Source organism: Drosophila arizonae, chromosome 2, assembly GCF_054131065.1.
Source record: "Drosophila arizonae isolate 15081-1271.41 chromosome 2, UAZ_ARI_1.0, whole genome shotgun sequence".
Taxonomy (NCBI): Eukaryota; Metazoa; Arthropoda; class Insecta; order Diptera; family Drosophilidae; genus Drosophila; species Drosophila arizonae.
The window spans coordinates 10,069,533-10,084,925 of record NC_142922.1 but is presented as its reverse complement, the minus strand read 5'-3'; the positions used below and the strand labels follow the sequence as shown (position 1 = coordinate 10,084,925).

Genomic DNA, 15,393 nt, shown 5'->3' with positions numbered 1-15,393 from the left:
TAAAATGGCATATTAGCTGATTTATATGCTTTATATGGACACGCCTTCTTCTGGCTGCTTATTATAATTTTCATATATCTTAAATGCTTAAGTAAAATGCTCATATTTTGTCCACCTATTCATTTTTACAGGGTATATAAATGAAAATAATTTACATAAACAAATTCTGCTTAATGATATCTAGAGACATTATTGACTAGCTGAGCGCGGCTATTTGCCCAACACTCGCAAAAATTGAATAGATAATCAATAGCAGAAGCGTTCAAGATTTAAGGTATTTAAATATTTACCTATTAACAATAATAAGTCATTTAATTTATGTGAATTTAATCAGGCTTTCGGCCATTTCTGTTGCTGTAATACAGACCTCACCGCAAATTTATGCAAATCAGTTTGTTCGCACTTTATAATAATTGTATGCATATTTATGAGAGTCAATAATTATGTATACAAATTAATGTCCAAATAAACAAACAAAAGAAGTACTAAAATCAAATGCCGAAAATATGTATGTGATTATGGAGAACTAACAAAACAAAGCCCGATTTGTGGCGAACAACTAGTTAGTGCTGCCCCATCAGGTTTCTACATAACTGTATGACTCGCTGGGCCCGGTGTCAGTGTGTGTCGGTGCTTGGTAGAGGCCGGTTCTGTACAGATTATTGTTGGTACTCAGAATGTGTTTCAATTCGCGCACATGGCTGCTGAGCTCTGCTGTGCTCTGCTGCCTGAGCACAATCGGCGCTCAGCAACTGTTTGAACAGCCGTCGACGTTGACGGCCAGAAAGTAGGTCGCCTATGGGCTTAAGTGCTGGAAAGAGGTCAATCTATTGAGCAGCCATTTACTTGCAGCTTAGCGCCGACAATCTATAATGTGGCAGGAGGGGCTGGAGTTGGCGCCGCACAGTTGCCAAATCGTGCGGCCGCTCAACGTGCGCCAACACAAATTATTAAGGCAACGGCGCTGCAAGAAGTCAGGGACAGCGAAGAGCTGGCGCCGTTCTTCCAGCAATTGTTGAAGCAAACTATGCCAAATTGGCAGACAGAGCACAAGCAGCGGGGGCAGCAGCAGGAGCAGCAGCAGGAGTCGCGGGGGCAGCAGCAGCAACAGCAACACTTTTTTGTGGAGCTGCCAAGTCAACAACCTCAAATATTGCAAGGCTACAATGGCGTCAATGTACGCCAGCAACAGCAGCAGCAGCAGCAGCAGCTACAATCGACATCTCTGCCGCAGCAGCAGCAGCAACAACAACAACAACCATTCACTCAGCTGCCAATTCAGTCGCAACAACAATCATACACAACATATTTACAAACATCGCCAAAAATCGCATTGGCGCCGCTTGCAGCAGGAGCAACAACAACAACAACAGCAACAGCAGCAGCAGCAGCAGTGGCAACAGCAGCAGCGGCGCCAATTGGAAGTTTGGCCAACAGTTTTCAGCCTACGTAAGCAAACAGCTATCAAGCATAATAGCATTTACTTTACCGTTTTGTTTTTGCGCTTTTCATTATTATTATTGATTTGCTGTTGAAATGCATTTTTTTAATTAGCTCACCTCAAGCGCAAAACACGACGTTGGGCAAGGAGCAGTGTGAGCTGTGCTGCGACCCGTTGGCGCCGCCGAATACGCCCTGTGGCTGCTGCAATACGAAGCCGTTGCTGAGCGCTGCGGCGCTCAGGGCGACAACTGGTTAGATGCTATTTTTAATTAAATTTCTGTGAATGTGTGTGTGTGTGTGTGTGTGTGGGTGGCTGTGTGCTGGCCCAATTAATAAAGACGTATCCAAAAGTGTTGCATACTTTTGAGCTGTTCGTTAAAGCTGAGAAGGGGAGGGAGATAGACAGAGAGGGAGAGAGTCTGTGTTATTTAATTGCATGAAGCAGCAGCTGTGCCGTATGTGTGCCTGTATGCGTGTGTGTGTGTGTGTGTGTGTGCATGCTTGAAAAGTTTTCACAATATGTGTCTTATCTGTCATCAACGCCAGCCACACCTACGTCTGCAGCGTTCAGTTGACTCCAGCTGCTGCTGCCATATTTGTTCCAAACACAAAAGCGACTCATGCAACTAAAAACAATTTTTAAAAATATAAAACATGCCACACACAACAACAACAAAGAGTAAAAAACCGCAACACTTCATGTTGAGTGCGACGTTGCAAATTGTTTGCCACAGCTTCTCGCTCTCTGTGTATGTGTGTGTTTGTTAGTCCGTGTGTGTGTGTGTGTGTGTTGAGCTGTCAACACGAAAATAAATAAAAAATCTGCTAAAAGTGCGCGTTGTTCTATACGTCTGTGTGTGTGTGTGTTTCAAACTGAAAAATGAAAGTGCTGAAGTGTTAGCCATTGTTTTGTGTCAACGCTAAGCGAAATCGCAATCCCATTCACCGCAGAACAACAACAACAACAGCAACAATGACTGAAACGTAGACGATGACGAAGTCAGAAGGAAAGGTAACAGCACGATCCGCCTAAGCAAGACATAGAATGCATAGTATAGATATAAGGATGTTATCTAATATGCTTCGTTAGTAACATGATATATTAGATTTTTCAAAGAATATGTTTATTCATGTCTATAAATTATTCAAATATATTGAATTATTGTATCATTAGACTATGAGTCACTACAGCGTAGTGCCATAAACTCTCTCCTCGTGTGCTATATAAACCAGTCTTTGCGTCATACAAAAAGCTATTCAAATATATGTAACATATTTAGAACATAAACATTTCGTTAGACTCATCAGATATTTGATGGGAACTCGTTTGCAACTTGATCTAATGATCGTACGTCATGCAATAGTTCACCAGTTTATTTTGGTATCAACCAAATTTTTGAATATTCTTTAATTATTATTAGTTTTAAATATTTATTATTGCTCATATAGGTAAAGATACATATCTCTAGCTATAAAGGCCGGATTTTACTTTTCGAAATGAAAATTTATATATAAATGATCTAATATCACAGAACAGATAAATTAGGATTACTACGATGGTGTTTAGTTTCTATTGATCTTTATTCTTCTGAACGGGGGGTTTCTACCCAGACTGATGCATATATTCCTCGCGTAAATCTATTCGGTCTATTGCTGTATGTTACACTCCGCATTGGTCTATTAATTATTCTTATCCTATCGCCGAGTTTGTAAGGCTTGGCGCTCGTCTTTTACATATTCTGTCGCTGGGGCTGCAAGGGCTCATCTGCCCTTCTCAGTTCCGGGTACATCCAGATCGGACATGCCTATTAAAAAAACACGATATCTATAACTTTACTTATTTATTAAGAATTTTCATAGTCATAAATAAAAGAAAAATAGATAAATATATACCTCAATCATTGTTGTTGAGAAGATCTGTATCTATCTGATTTATCTCTCTAGATCAATCACACAAAATCCAAGTTAAGTGTGTGAGCAAAACTATAATAAACTAAATAAACGCACACTATTAGAGCATTAGAACTAAAGCAAGAAATCAATACTTAATTTAAGATTTCGAAACTCCTGCATAATCAAGTTAAGTGTTTGCTACCTCCAAGTCTCGCCCTCGAGCTGAGCTACTAAGAGCTGTGTCATGTCACGCAGTTTATATTCGTGTAGATATTTATATATATATATATCTATGTGGCATATATCTTATTGCGTTAAATTTGGCCAAGAGGTAAATGTAATTTCATGCTCGCTGCCTGGAATGGACCATAATCGGATGGCGTGGCTAATTAAATTCTAAGCATTTGCCAGCAGCTCCAGCTCCAAGTGCAAACAGTAAAAAATGTTTTTTTATATGGCAACAGAGTTGCAAAAGCCAGCTATAAAGCGGCTGGCAGCTACCAGGCATCTCTTAACCCTAGCACCGCGCCATTCACTCCAGACTCTTTCAGCCCCACGCCCCACAACCCATCCCATCCAATTGACAATTTCAATTGCAGATCCTGGACCCACACACGCCCCTATGCAAATGGCGAAGCTGCCTCCGTTTGTGCTGACAGCTTTCGAGCTGAAATCGTTTGTTGTTGTTGCTGTTCATGTTGTTGCTCGTGTTGTTGTTCGAGTTGTTGCCGTTGTCATTGCCGTCTAAATTAACCGTTTCGTAACATCAGCACAGTCCTTGCCTATCTTTGTGCGTTGCCAGCTGCCACGACTCGCCCGCCCAACCCGCCTGGTTGGCTGCCTTTGCGCTGAGATGCGAGTACTTCTCTTGTTATACCCAGTGAAAATGAGCCAAGCGGGGTATATGGGCTTTGGTGTAATGTCTGCATGGATCATATGAATTGAGAAAATGTGTTTAAATATATATACAGAAGAATTTGGTTATAATGATGCTCAAGATACCGTCGTTATACCCGGAAGACATTATAACCGTTTAAGTTTGCTTACCTACGTTTGCCTGGGAATCATAATTGTCTCAATAACCGTACGGACGCTATAAGCGAAGTCGTTATAACTGGCTTCTACAGTATATGCAAACATTCTTGACTAAAAACAGTTAAGTTGGATCGATCACGACTCTCCGTTCATCTCTCTGTGTGAGCTCATTGAACTCGTAAAGCAAAAATGTTAGAGACTTGAGATTTTATATATATTTATTCACATGTTAAATGTAGGCAAATGTAAAATCGGCTTTCCGCTTATATATCGAAATGGTATATATACTTTATTTTTAAAGCATGACGCATCATGTAATCATTGGATAATTCCTTTATATTTATGAAATTTCAGGCTTCGCACAATATACAGCCAGTTTTATTTTATTTATTTATTTATTTTTTTTAAATATAGTTTTTTTTTTAATTAATTAAATTAAATACAGCTGTGGTAGTGAGTTGGATCAAAATATTAGAGACTATTAAGCTTAATATCCATATCTAAATTAATAAATTAATATTGATATAATATAAATCTTAAATCCGTTTCAAATTAATTTCAAAATATATTCAAAATATTTTTTTTGTGTACTACTAATATTTTATTTACCTTACACGTATGCAGTTTAGTTCATGAGAGAGCATAGCTCTTTAGCTGAAAGAGCAACTGGAAGAGATGCTCAGGATATCTCTTAGGCATATACTTCCGCAGAGAGCGCGCTCACTTGTTTAGTTTCAAGTTTGTATGAGTCAGTCGTGCGTGCCGGGGCGCTTGCCAATTGGCGCAATCAGGCAGCGACTTTAGACAACGCCACTCGACTCGACTCGCCTCGCTTCGACTCTACTCGACTCGCCTCGACTTGACTCGACAGTTGGCTTTGTCTTGTTCTGGAGCGGATCAGGGCGCCGCCCTGATTGCCATTTACAATTAGCGCGCGGGTAAACAGTGAAATCGCATGGCCTTAAAGGCGCGCTGTCTCTAATGAACAAACCCGCCTCAAAGTAGAAAGGGGTATACTACATCCCGCAGCCCACAGCCCACAGCCGCCCCACCCTCACACTTGCCACTCCCACGCCGCCTTCCCTGCAGCTGTCTTATGCGCGCGCGTAAGTATGGAATTGGAATAATGTACTCGTAATTGGATATGTGATTAATGAGGCATGTACGCGTTCGCCTTTGACTCAATACACGTGCTGATTTCACGCTGTCAACGGGCGGTCTCACAAATACACACGCACACACACACACACACACTAAGACATTATGCATGTGCTTAATCATTATCCGATTAGCTGTCCGGTCTATATTATTATCGAATTTGGTTTATATTACGACTGGTTTTGTTTTTCAACTGCTGCTGCTGCTGTTCCGGCTGTCAGCTGCACTTGCAACGTGCAACCGAATGTTGCAAGTCGCTGTGAAAACTTGCAGTTAATTATGCTTCAATGAAGCGAGCATTTCTTGTTGTTCTTGTTGTTGTTGTTGTTGTTGTTGTTGTTGTTGTTGCCTCACCTCTTGGCGGCTGGCAGCTCGAGTAAGTCATCGATGAAATAAATGTAATTAATGGCAATTAAGTGGGCGTGGCAAGTGCTGCACGTGCAACACACTCAGAGCTAATGACCCATATTATGCATTGCCTTTCACTGTATATGTATGTGTGAGTGTGCGTGTGCGTGTGCGTGTGTGTGTGTTGGTGCTGCAAGTGTTCTTTGTAATGGCAAGAGCTTTAAATTGTCAATGAAAGATGCTGTTAATTGGGTCAGCAAGCTGATGCAAGAGCAGCAGAAAAGTGCCCCAGCCAGCCAATTGATGCTTCATAAATCGCATTCGTTCTGAGGTCGAGCATTTACTTCATTAATTCCGGGGCAGTTTTCCTTGAGCTCGGATAAATTCGCTGCAATCAGCATTTTTTTTTGTGGTTAATTTTCTGATGCGCTGCTCTGAGCTCTGTAGCATATGGATATGTATTTAAAATTCCACTTTGAACTGAAGTGTTTAATGAAAGCTGAATTGCATTTATATAATATAAGGCTCTACAAACGAGTCACGACAAGTTGTCTCCCGCTAAGTTGAGAATCTCAATAATTCATAAATACTGCTGTCCCCATTTGAAGTAAACTCATTAATTCGTAAAATATCCACACATTGTGGTCCCCTCAAGTTGAATACCCTAAAGTCGTATAATATGAAATTCCCTTAAGTTCAAAATATGGTTTGAGAGTCGTTCAATGAATATTTCGATAAATCGTCAAACCATGTCTATTTCGCAATTATAATATTTATATACTAATATATACCATTTTTAATTTGTATTCTATCGTTTTAATTCTTCATAAAGTGAACTGTAGGTATTTATATATACCCAACCATTAATATCTATTTATTAAATATTATTATATGACTATTAAACATTTAAATTAAATTTTACATTTATCTTAAGATCCCATTTTTATTCTTCTGTATATCTTCTATATATGCATATAACTATGGGAGTTATTTCCTTAGCCAAAGCCCTTAATTTTAACTTAGCCACAGGCATCAAAGCCAAAGAGCTTAAATTATTAATTTATATTGAGCCAACTTAATAGCTTATTCTAATAAGTCATAGTTATTAAGCTAAATAGTTGATTTCAAATTAAATTAAACTATTAAATGCATTTCAAAGGCTTAGAAATTTAAATGCAATTCAATGAAAACTTTGAGGTTTACGGCCTAAGACACTTGGCTCCTTATCTTTAGTTGCTGTGATTTAATCAGAGCCGAGCTGTTAGGAGCAGGAGCAGTAGCAGGAGGAGCAGGAGCACACATTATATGCACAGTTTGTTGTGGTTAAAATGCATATTAAATCTAATTCGATTTGCATTTACTCTGGCCACCGTCATTGAATGGATAATGATGTGCGTGTAGACGGACACACACACACACTCTCTCTCTCTCTCTTTCTCTCCTTTTCTGACTCGAGGTTTGTATTGAGGTTTTGGCTGAGCTTTAGGTGCAGACCGAGGCGCACCGCAGGCCAACTTGCAGCTGGGCGTTGATGCGTCTGGCAAGTTGATGTAATGTTGTGGTCGAGATTTGAGGCACGTTGCTTTGAGGCTTTGGCACTGCACGCAGCCGAGCTGAGCCGAGTTGAGCTGAGCAAATAGTTCTAGCCAGACGTCTATGGGGTCCGCCATCAAATGTTCAAATTCTCTTCAAATAATTGAAATTTTATTATTGCTAAATGAAAAAAAAAAGACAGAAAGAAGAAGATTTGAAAGCGCAAATACTTGTTTGTTTTTCTGCATTGTTGTTGTTTTTTATTTTTCTGTTCGGCTGTCGGGCGTAAATTCCCAACAAAATATTTTTACATATTTTTTTGTACTCGCGGCTGCTCAGCTTCCAAAAACATGTCTTTGATCTCAAACGAAAGAAAACAAAACAAAAAATGAAAAAAGAAAAAAAGAGAATAAATTTACATACAACGTCAATTGCGATTAAAAAGAAATTACTAAAATTAAACAAATACGTGAATAATGTAAGTGCAAAATAAGCCTCAGAGTTTGCTGCGTTTGCCGCTGGAATTATTTACGGAATTCATGATATTCGTGAGCAGTCCGAGTGCCAATAAAGCCATCACAGCAGGAGCCGTTCGCTTGAGGTTTTTCCAAAATACAAGTAGTGGGAGAGAGTGAGTGAGAGAGAGAGAGAGAGAGAGAGAGAGACTCACGCAACGCACATTAATTGATGGAAAGCGGCTTTGATTGACAGTCAAGTGAAGGTAATTTATTTATTTACATTTATTTATTGTCGCATTCTACACGGAAGGCAAGACATGCGAATGTGTTTACAAACACTTAATCATTTCTTTAGAGAATGTTTGATTAGGCTGGCCAGACATTATAAATGAGTCATATAGACTCATTCATTAAATCTATAAATTTATTAATGCATTTAAGTTTTTCTAAATTCTTTGCTCTTCGTAAGACTCAGAAGCAATTTATCTTTATAAAATATTTGAATCATTGTTTTGAATTAATTCAATTTTTTTCTCTCTAAATTTATCTAGCTTTATAATATGTTTATTTTCGCATTTCTCACAGTTATTAGGCTAAACGTTTTTGTTTTTTTTTTTTTTTAAGCTTTAGAATAAGTTGATAAAAAGCTGAATGCTTTTGCTGCATTCTTTTGTAGTTTTTTGTTTTGTTTTTGTTTTTTCTTTTTTCAATTTTTTTTTTTTTATTTTTGCTTTTTGCTTGATTCTAATTTAATTGCTTCTTTCATTTCTAAAATAAATAGCTTTGCGAAAGTTCTCTCTATCACCCAGCCCAACTCCAATTCCTATCATTTAATTGAAATCAGTTTTCTTATCTTCAAACACAATTTTATGGTGGCAAACAATTTGTGAATCTGAGTTACGTCTTTTATTTTTTAGTCTATACGCCTGTATACCTTACCTTACATATATATATATATATATATATATATATATATATATATACGTATATATGCAAGCGACAATTAGTCTGAAGGCAATGCACAGCAAGCGAAAAAATTCGTAATTAAATATCAATATTAAAATGTCACATTATAAAACCTTTTGATCGATATGCCAATTTTCAATCATGCGTGTGAATGTATGTGTGTGTGTGTATGTATGTATGCATGTATGTGTGAATCAAGTGCTTAAACTGCATTAAAGTTCAGTGGTACAAAGCGTGTGTAATTAATAATAATATTTATTAACATTTAATTTGTGCGTATTAATTAGCCAATAAACTCATTGAAGACAGTTGAACAAAGGTGTTTTTGTTGTTGTTGTTCTGCTTGTAAAACACAATCGAATTCAAATGAATCAGACGCACTCACAAATGTGTGCCACAATAAGCTGCACAGTCGCAAATACCTCGATTTCTTGTTGTTGTTGTTGTTTTTTTCTTGTAAGCTTGACATGCAACATGATGCATGACGCGACTTGTCGCTGGAATCATCCGTTCATCCATTCAGCTGCTGCCTGACCTGCCCTGACGTCTGCTGCGTGTGTCAGTCACACCAATTGTCAGTCAAAGGCAGCAGCAGCAGCAGCAGCAACCGGCAGCAGCAGCAGCAGCAGCAGCAGCAACCGGCAGCAGCAGCAGCTGAAGTGGTCGTCGCACAGTTTGAAATCGGAGCTTGCGAACCGGATTTACCCAAAACAAACAACACAATGATTAAGAACATTCGAATGGCATGCTAACGACTGCTGAATACACTGTATGTAGATTAAAGTAGGGACTGCAGAAAATAGATGATATATTATATACATTTTTTTAGATTCATGAATTATAATATAAATATATTTTATAAATTGTACTCTAATTTCGCTGTTTTACTAAAGGAACTCTAGGCAACTTCTAATCTATATTTCAAGATGTATTCCCATCCAAATATACATATATAATAAGTTTGTAGATATATATGATTATTTTTTTTTTATATTCCTATATATGTATATAGTTAAATGTAGTTCCTTATCATTTGAGCTGTATTTCATTTATCTATAGAAAATATCCGCATTGTAAACCTACTTTACATTATGATATATTTCATATAAACTTATATGTATTCAAGGTATATTACCTTATCGTGCACTCAACCAATATACCCCTTTGCACTTTCTGTACAGTGTAGAAAGAAACAGAAACAAAAGAAGCAGCAGTGAAATGTTTTTTCTCTCCACTTGAACCTGATGCGCTGCTTAAATATAAAAACACCCAGCTTCAGAACATTAGACGTGTTTAAGAGCTCGATTAAGACGTAGCGCGCATCGAATCGACTTGAATTGAATCAAAAAGAAATTTCAGTTTGTTTATAAATATTATATATTCATAAAAAAAAAACATTATTGGAAAGTGGATTTCATTCACAGTAATTTTATCAGCTCGCAAATTTAACAGAAATGTGTTTTCGGAATATGGTAAGCACTCGCAGTACCTCAACTATATACGATCTATATTAATATAAATATATTTTGTGCAACCTCAGTTGCTTGGCTGCTGTCTGATTCTGATGCTGGCCACAAGTCAAGCCCGGCCACGCTACAGTAAAACCTCAAACAGGAAGAACTTTGACCTCAGCACCGCCGGCAGCGAAACCATCCTGGCCTACGCAGCCAGGCCCCAGCCGCCTATGGCCCTGACGGGCAATTACAATTTGATAATGCCCGATTACTACGATCACCATCCAGCAGAGTCGATGCAGCTGCAGAACTTTGCCGCATTCTACGACGCCGAGATGAGTCCGGGCGCCGACCTGGGCATGGATGAGTCACAGTTCCTGGCCAGCAGCACGCCCGTGCGTCCGCCAAGGCCCATCACTGCCGAGGAGCAGCGCATACGCCAGAAGCTGCATCCCGTCGACATCACCCGGGAGAAGAAGGCCCTGCAGAAGCTGAAGAAGGGCAACACAAAGCCGAAGGGCGAGGGCTATGCCGAGTGGGATCAGTTCGATTACGATCTCTATAGCGTCAATCCGGGCGATAGCAAGAAGTACTATAACGACTACTAAATGTCTGTCCAACTTTCTAGCTATTCCCGTATTTGTTTATTGTTTATTGTTTATTTCTGTTTAAGCACTGAATAAATTATTTATTTATTTGTATATTGCATTTCGAAAAATGGCACTGGAATGCGGTTTTATATTTTTGGAAAGCTTTTGCGGCTGTCGCATTAACTTTGGCTAATGCCTTCCCTCTCATCTTATTTTTATTTTGTTGTTGTCAAATTTGTCTGTCGCAAATAATTATTAGTTGCCTAATTTGTTTAATTGCGCAAGTCATTAGCATTTGGCGCGACGTTTGAATTTAATTATGGGGAAGATTTTTCTACTCTTTTCTTTTGCAGTTTTCAGCCAAGTCGTTGCGATCTCTTGTACAGCATTCACTCTGCTAGCTGGAGTGCCTGGGCATCCGGCCCTTGGAGAGTGGCGACCGGACAGAAGCTTCATCATAAACGTGCCTGTTGACACCTTGTTTACTTATGCACCTCTTGTGGCGCCTCGACGCTGCACAGCTAGTGACACTTCCGCTGGACTTGGACTTGATGAATCGTCTAGCAGCTGTTGGCTGTTGGCTGTTTGCTGTAGTCTTTCAAGCACACACAAACACACGCACACTATGACGTCGGGGCCAGAAACGTGTTTCCATTTGGTAACTAACTAAGAGATAAAATAAAATAACAACAAGTACGAAAAAAAAAACAAAAACAAACAAACTAGAAATGATGCTATTTCTTGGTATGTCCCACTCGAATGCTAAACAAATGACTCAACAAGAAGAGCTCGGGCTGTCTTTGGAGCAGGTTTCGATTTGTTTGGGTTTTACAGTAATTTAATATCAAATATTTCCCAATTAAGGCGAAATGAAGAATTCTTTGTGGCCAAAATCTATTTCAAATTGCCTTTTATGGTTGTTGCTTGATGCTAAGCACGATTGAGTGGCCGAGTCGACTCCAGCAGGAAATCTAATGTGAGTTTCTAGTTGGAATTTTAGTAATTGAAACTGTTCTTTGTAAGTGTATAAAACGCTCATAGTTATGAAAGCCAAAACGAATCGCTACTAGATTGATACATATGTGTATAAAGCTTCATTTCTTTAAATTTGCTGGCATTTCAATTACTCTTTATGCTTTATTGACCAGCACAGTAACTATGAAACGCGCTTTCAGATTTTAGTTTTAACAAGTTTGTCTGAGGCTTGACAATCAGCATATACAGAACCAATAAGAAAAAAAAAAAAAAAAGTTTTGCTATGACTTAATTGAAAAATATTGCACATTTTTAGGCTTGATGAGAAAATCATTTGAATTGACAGTAGAAAGTCTCCAGCGGGTCTTAAGCTTTTTTTTTTGTTTTAATTTTAAATACACATTCATGAAGCGTAAAGGGTATATTGGTTTTGGGAAATGCACCCCTAACTGTCAGTCCGTCTGTTGTAGTCGTCCTTACCTTAATACTTTGGGTCGCCAGAAGGCCAGTATACATAGATCATATATGTGCTTAAATTTTAGTTTGTATTTATTTATTTATTATTTATTTTGTTTTTTATTATTATTATTTTTTTTTTGTTTTGCTTTTTTTAACTCTTAACTTTTATTAATCCCTAAGAGGCACTCTAGTAAAAAAAAATAAATTTGATTGTAATAATTGAATTTTTTCGCTGTGAGTTTGAGCAGCTACTGAGTTTGCAAATTTTCAGTTGCACTCTGTTGAGATGAGAGCTGATTTAGATGTGCTCTCAGTCTTTGTTGCTATCTGCAGCTGTGTCTACCCACGTTTCTAAAGCTTTGAAGCCCAATGAGCTCAACTACTGTGAGAGTCCCTAGACCTTCATGTAGCTCCCCATAAGTTAGTCAGCTCGATAACGCGCCACAGATTCACATAGCGCTATTCCATATGGGTAAATTGGGAATAGGTTTTGCACAATAATGATATTATATTCTTACTTACTTACCTTGCTTATATGTGGCTTAAAAGTTAGAATAAGTAGCCAATAAGCTCACAAAGGGGTTACTGGAGTATGGCTGCAATAAACATTATTATATATTATAAAAACTGAGAAAAATAATATTTGTTTGTCACAAATACATATATGTTTCTTTACTCTTCTTTACTCCTATACACGGGTGTCCTTTGAGTGTAATTTAAGTGCAAATTTAATTGAAGTCAATAGCTTACCGTAAGAAAATAAGGCCAAATAAAATATTGAGGATAAGAGGATTTTAAAGGCAATATAATAGAACGGATTAACAAAATGTCAACAAAATATTTAGAATATTCCTCTTAAATGTACTTTAGATGTATTTAGTTATAGGGATACACATCCAGCTGCTCATGCAAGTGCTGATATGCGCGTCTGTCGTGCGGTGTCCGCTGGCCATTGGCGTTCGCCTCTGCAGCCTGCGACAGCTGGTTGTCCTGGGAGTTATTCTTAAGGCTCACCGTTTTGGCTCGAGCCTTCTTCAGCACTTCAAAGTGGTTGGCATCGATCTGACCCGGCTCCAGCTGCAGCTGCTGGCACTGTCCGTTGGGCTCGCAGTTGGTCACGAGGCGCTTATAGCCGCGCGACTCACCTGCCACCGACTGCTTGTAGTCGTAGGCATCCAGCATGGCGCTCTGCGACTGGCCGCTATAGTCGCCAACGCGTTTTGGTGCCGCCTGCTGCTCGACCACGGGCAGCACTGGGCCATTGCCATGACCGCCGTCCTGCACTTGCTGGCCATTGGGCAGTGTGACAACGGCATAGGGCAGTGGATTGCTGTCGGACTGCTCCGGCTGCGCTGGTGGCGGCGGTGGCACATAAGTGACCGCTGGCTGCACCTGAGCTCTGGTCACTGCCACCGGCTGCGGCTGTCTGTAGTAGCTGGCAACTAACGGTTGCTGCGGCTGCGATTGCGGCTGTGGCTGAGGCGGGAGGTAATTGTAGTTGATTTCCTGGACTGTGGCAGGCCGCGGTGGTGAGAGAGCCAAGAACTGGGGCTGGCGGTTAACCAACAAAGGATTGCTAAGCTGCTGGTGCTGCTGCTGCTGCTGTTGCTGGCGTTGCTGTTGGTGGTACTGCAGTTGACGCTGCTGTTGCAGCTGCTGCTGCTGTTGCAACTGTCGCTGCTGTTGCTGTTGCAACTGTCGCTGCTGTTGCTGTTGCAGTTGCTGCTGTTGCTGCAGCTGACGATTGGGCACCGTGTACGTTTGATGTGCCGTGTAGACCGCTGGCGACTTCTGCGATTGCAGCTCGTAGGTGCGTCCAAGGGCTTGCACCACATACTTGGTCGCCGCGTTTGGAATTGCTGCAGGCGGGCGGAAGGGTATCTTCGGGTGCGGATAGTTGTAGGTGATCTGTGACTCGGCGCAGCTCAGTAGCGCCAGCTAATACAATTTTTCAAAACATTTACACATTAATATTAATGAGGCTTGGTTGGCTCATTAGGCCGCACGTCGCCGCTTACCGTCACGACGAGCAGCATCAGGTTGGCCATCGAAGTGTCAGCTCGGAAATTGTGGAACTGCCCGTGTTTCGTGTTGTGCACGCGTCGCCGTCTGGCAAATGATTGAGACAGTTGCCGCGCAGATCACAGTGTTAGACTTCTTCGACAGAAGAGCCAAACGAGAGCTGCGTCAGCGGCAGCAAAACTCGTTTTGCCTATTATTGAGTTGTAATTGTGGCATCGCTTGCCTCTGGATTCGCTGTAACATTTAAATTTCATAACTTTCCTTCTCCCTCGCTGGCTATCTCTTTCTTTGTCTTCCCCTATACATATATGATTGTGGAGATATTTCTGCCTGTATATGTTATCGTCGCTCGCCACTTCAGCGTTCGCTTGCTTGTGGAATAATTTGGCTATCACTTGGGTCTCGCTTTTGTCATCGTTAGGGAGCCAACTTTTACGTTGGCACATGCACAGAAATCATTCCGCGGGGGCCGTGAAAATCTTTTCCGCTCATTTGGATGCGCTTTTTAGAGGGTACTAAGTTGAACTCATGATTTATGTACTCTAGTGATAGATGAGAATCTGAATGCTGACAACAGTCAGGTAGATAAATTAGTTCAGCTGTTTGCTTGCTTTTTTTTTGTTGATTGATCTATGTATATATTTCGCAAATAACATTGAGTTCACAGTAACTTAGGATTGGATTATGAAGTGATGGAATGAAGATATCTGAATCAAATTTGTCATTACCAAGATACATTATTTTATATAGTATTATCAGTGATTTTATTTCTCTCTCTCTCTCTCTCTTTGTGTTGTTGAATTGTTATTATTATTTTCTCTTCTCTCAACATTATTTTAATATCTCCTACTCATCCCACTCATTTTACAATATTCCAACCTTAACTCAAATCTCTTGCATAAAGAGTATTAATTGTTCGTTTGCCTGCACCTCCCTCACTTTTTTTCTAGTTTTGTGATTTATGTTATTTTTCATTGTCTTTCCGCACTTAACCACTTTTAATTTACCAACTCAGCCATGCCACATTATCGTAGATCTCTGCGTATTGACTCTGTGTGT

At 39.7% G+C, this 15,393-nt stretch overlaps 3 protein-coding genes across 3 annotated transcripts; 2 read left to right on the top strand and 1 right to left on the bottom strand.

Annotated features, from left to right (window-relative positions):
- The first annotated feature begins 593 nt into the window (after positions 1–593).
- LOC149270284 (uncharacterized) lies at positions 594–1,808 on the top strand. Its single transcript, XM_089461673.1, has 3 exons — positions 594–787; positions 853–1,449; positions 1,555–1,808. The coding sequence occupies exons 1-3, from the start codon at positions 678–680 to the stop codon at positions 1,697–1,699; spliced, it is 852 nt and encodes a 283-aa protein (XP_089317799.1). The 5' UTR covers positions 594–677; the 3' UTR covers positions 1,700–1,808.
- Positions 1,809–10,110: 8,302 nt separating this feature from the next.
- LOC108613671 (uncharacterized) lies at positions 10,111–10,989 on the top strand. The gene is made up of 2 exons (XM_018007269.2): positions 10,111–10,306; positions 10,375–10,989. Exons 1-2 carry the CDS (start codon positions 10,289–10,291, stop codon positions 10,894–10,896), a joined length of 540 nt encoding a protein of 179 aa, XP_017862758.1. The 5' UTR covers positions 10,111–10,288; the 3' UTR covers positions 10,897–10,989.
- A 2,107-nt stretch (positions 10,990–13,096) lies between these two features.
- Positions 13,097–14,478, bottom strand: LOC108621325 (uncharacterized). The gene is made up of 2 exons (XM_089461827.1): positions 14,331–14,478; positions 13,097–14,250 (listed from the first exon to the last, which is right to left on the bottom strand). Exons 1-2 carry the CDS (start codon positions 14,358–14,360, stop codon positions 13,189–13,191), a joined length of 1,092 nt encoding a protein of 363 aa, XP_089317953.1. The 5' UTR covers positions 14,361–14,478; the 3' UTR covers positions 13,097–13,188.
- Positions 14,479–15,393: the final 915 nt, after the last annotated feature.

Excerpts from the sequence above, each read along its gene's own strand:
- LOC149270284 (XM_089461673.1), top strand. The coding sequence starts at position 678 with ATGTGTTTCAATTCGCGCACATGGCTGCTGAGCTCTGCTGTGCTCTGC. Across the intron at positions 788-852 it reads TCGACGTTGACGGCCAGAAA|CTTAGCGCCGACAATCTATA; the intron begins GTAGGTCGCCTA and ends ATTTACTTGCAG. Across the intron at positions 1,450-1,554 it reads GCCAACAGTTTTCAGCCTAC|CTCACCTCAAGCGCAAAACA; the intron begins GTAAGCAAACAG and ends TTTTTTAATTAG.
- LOC108621325 (XM_089461827.1), bottom strand. The coding sequence starts at position 14,360 with ATGGCCAACCTGATGCTGCTCGTCGTGACG. Across the intron at positions 14,251-14,330 it reads TGATGCTGCTCGTCGTGACG|CTGGCGCTACTGAGCTGCGC; the intron begins GTAAGCGGCGAC and ends AAATTGTATTAG.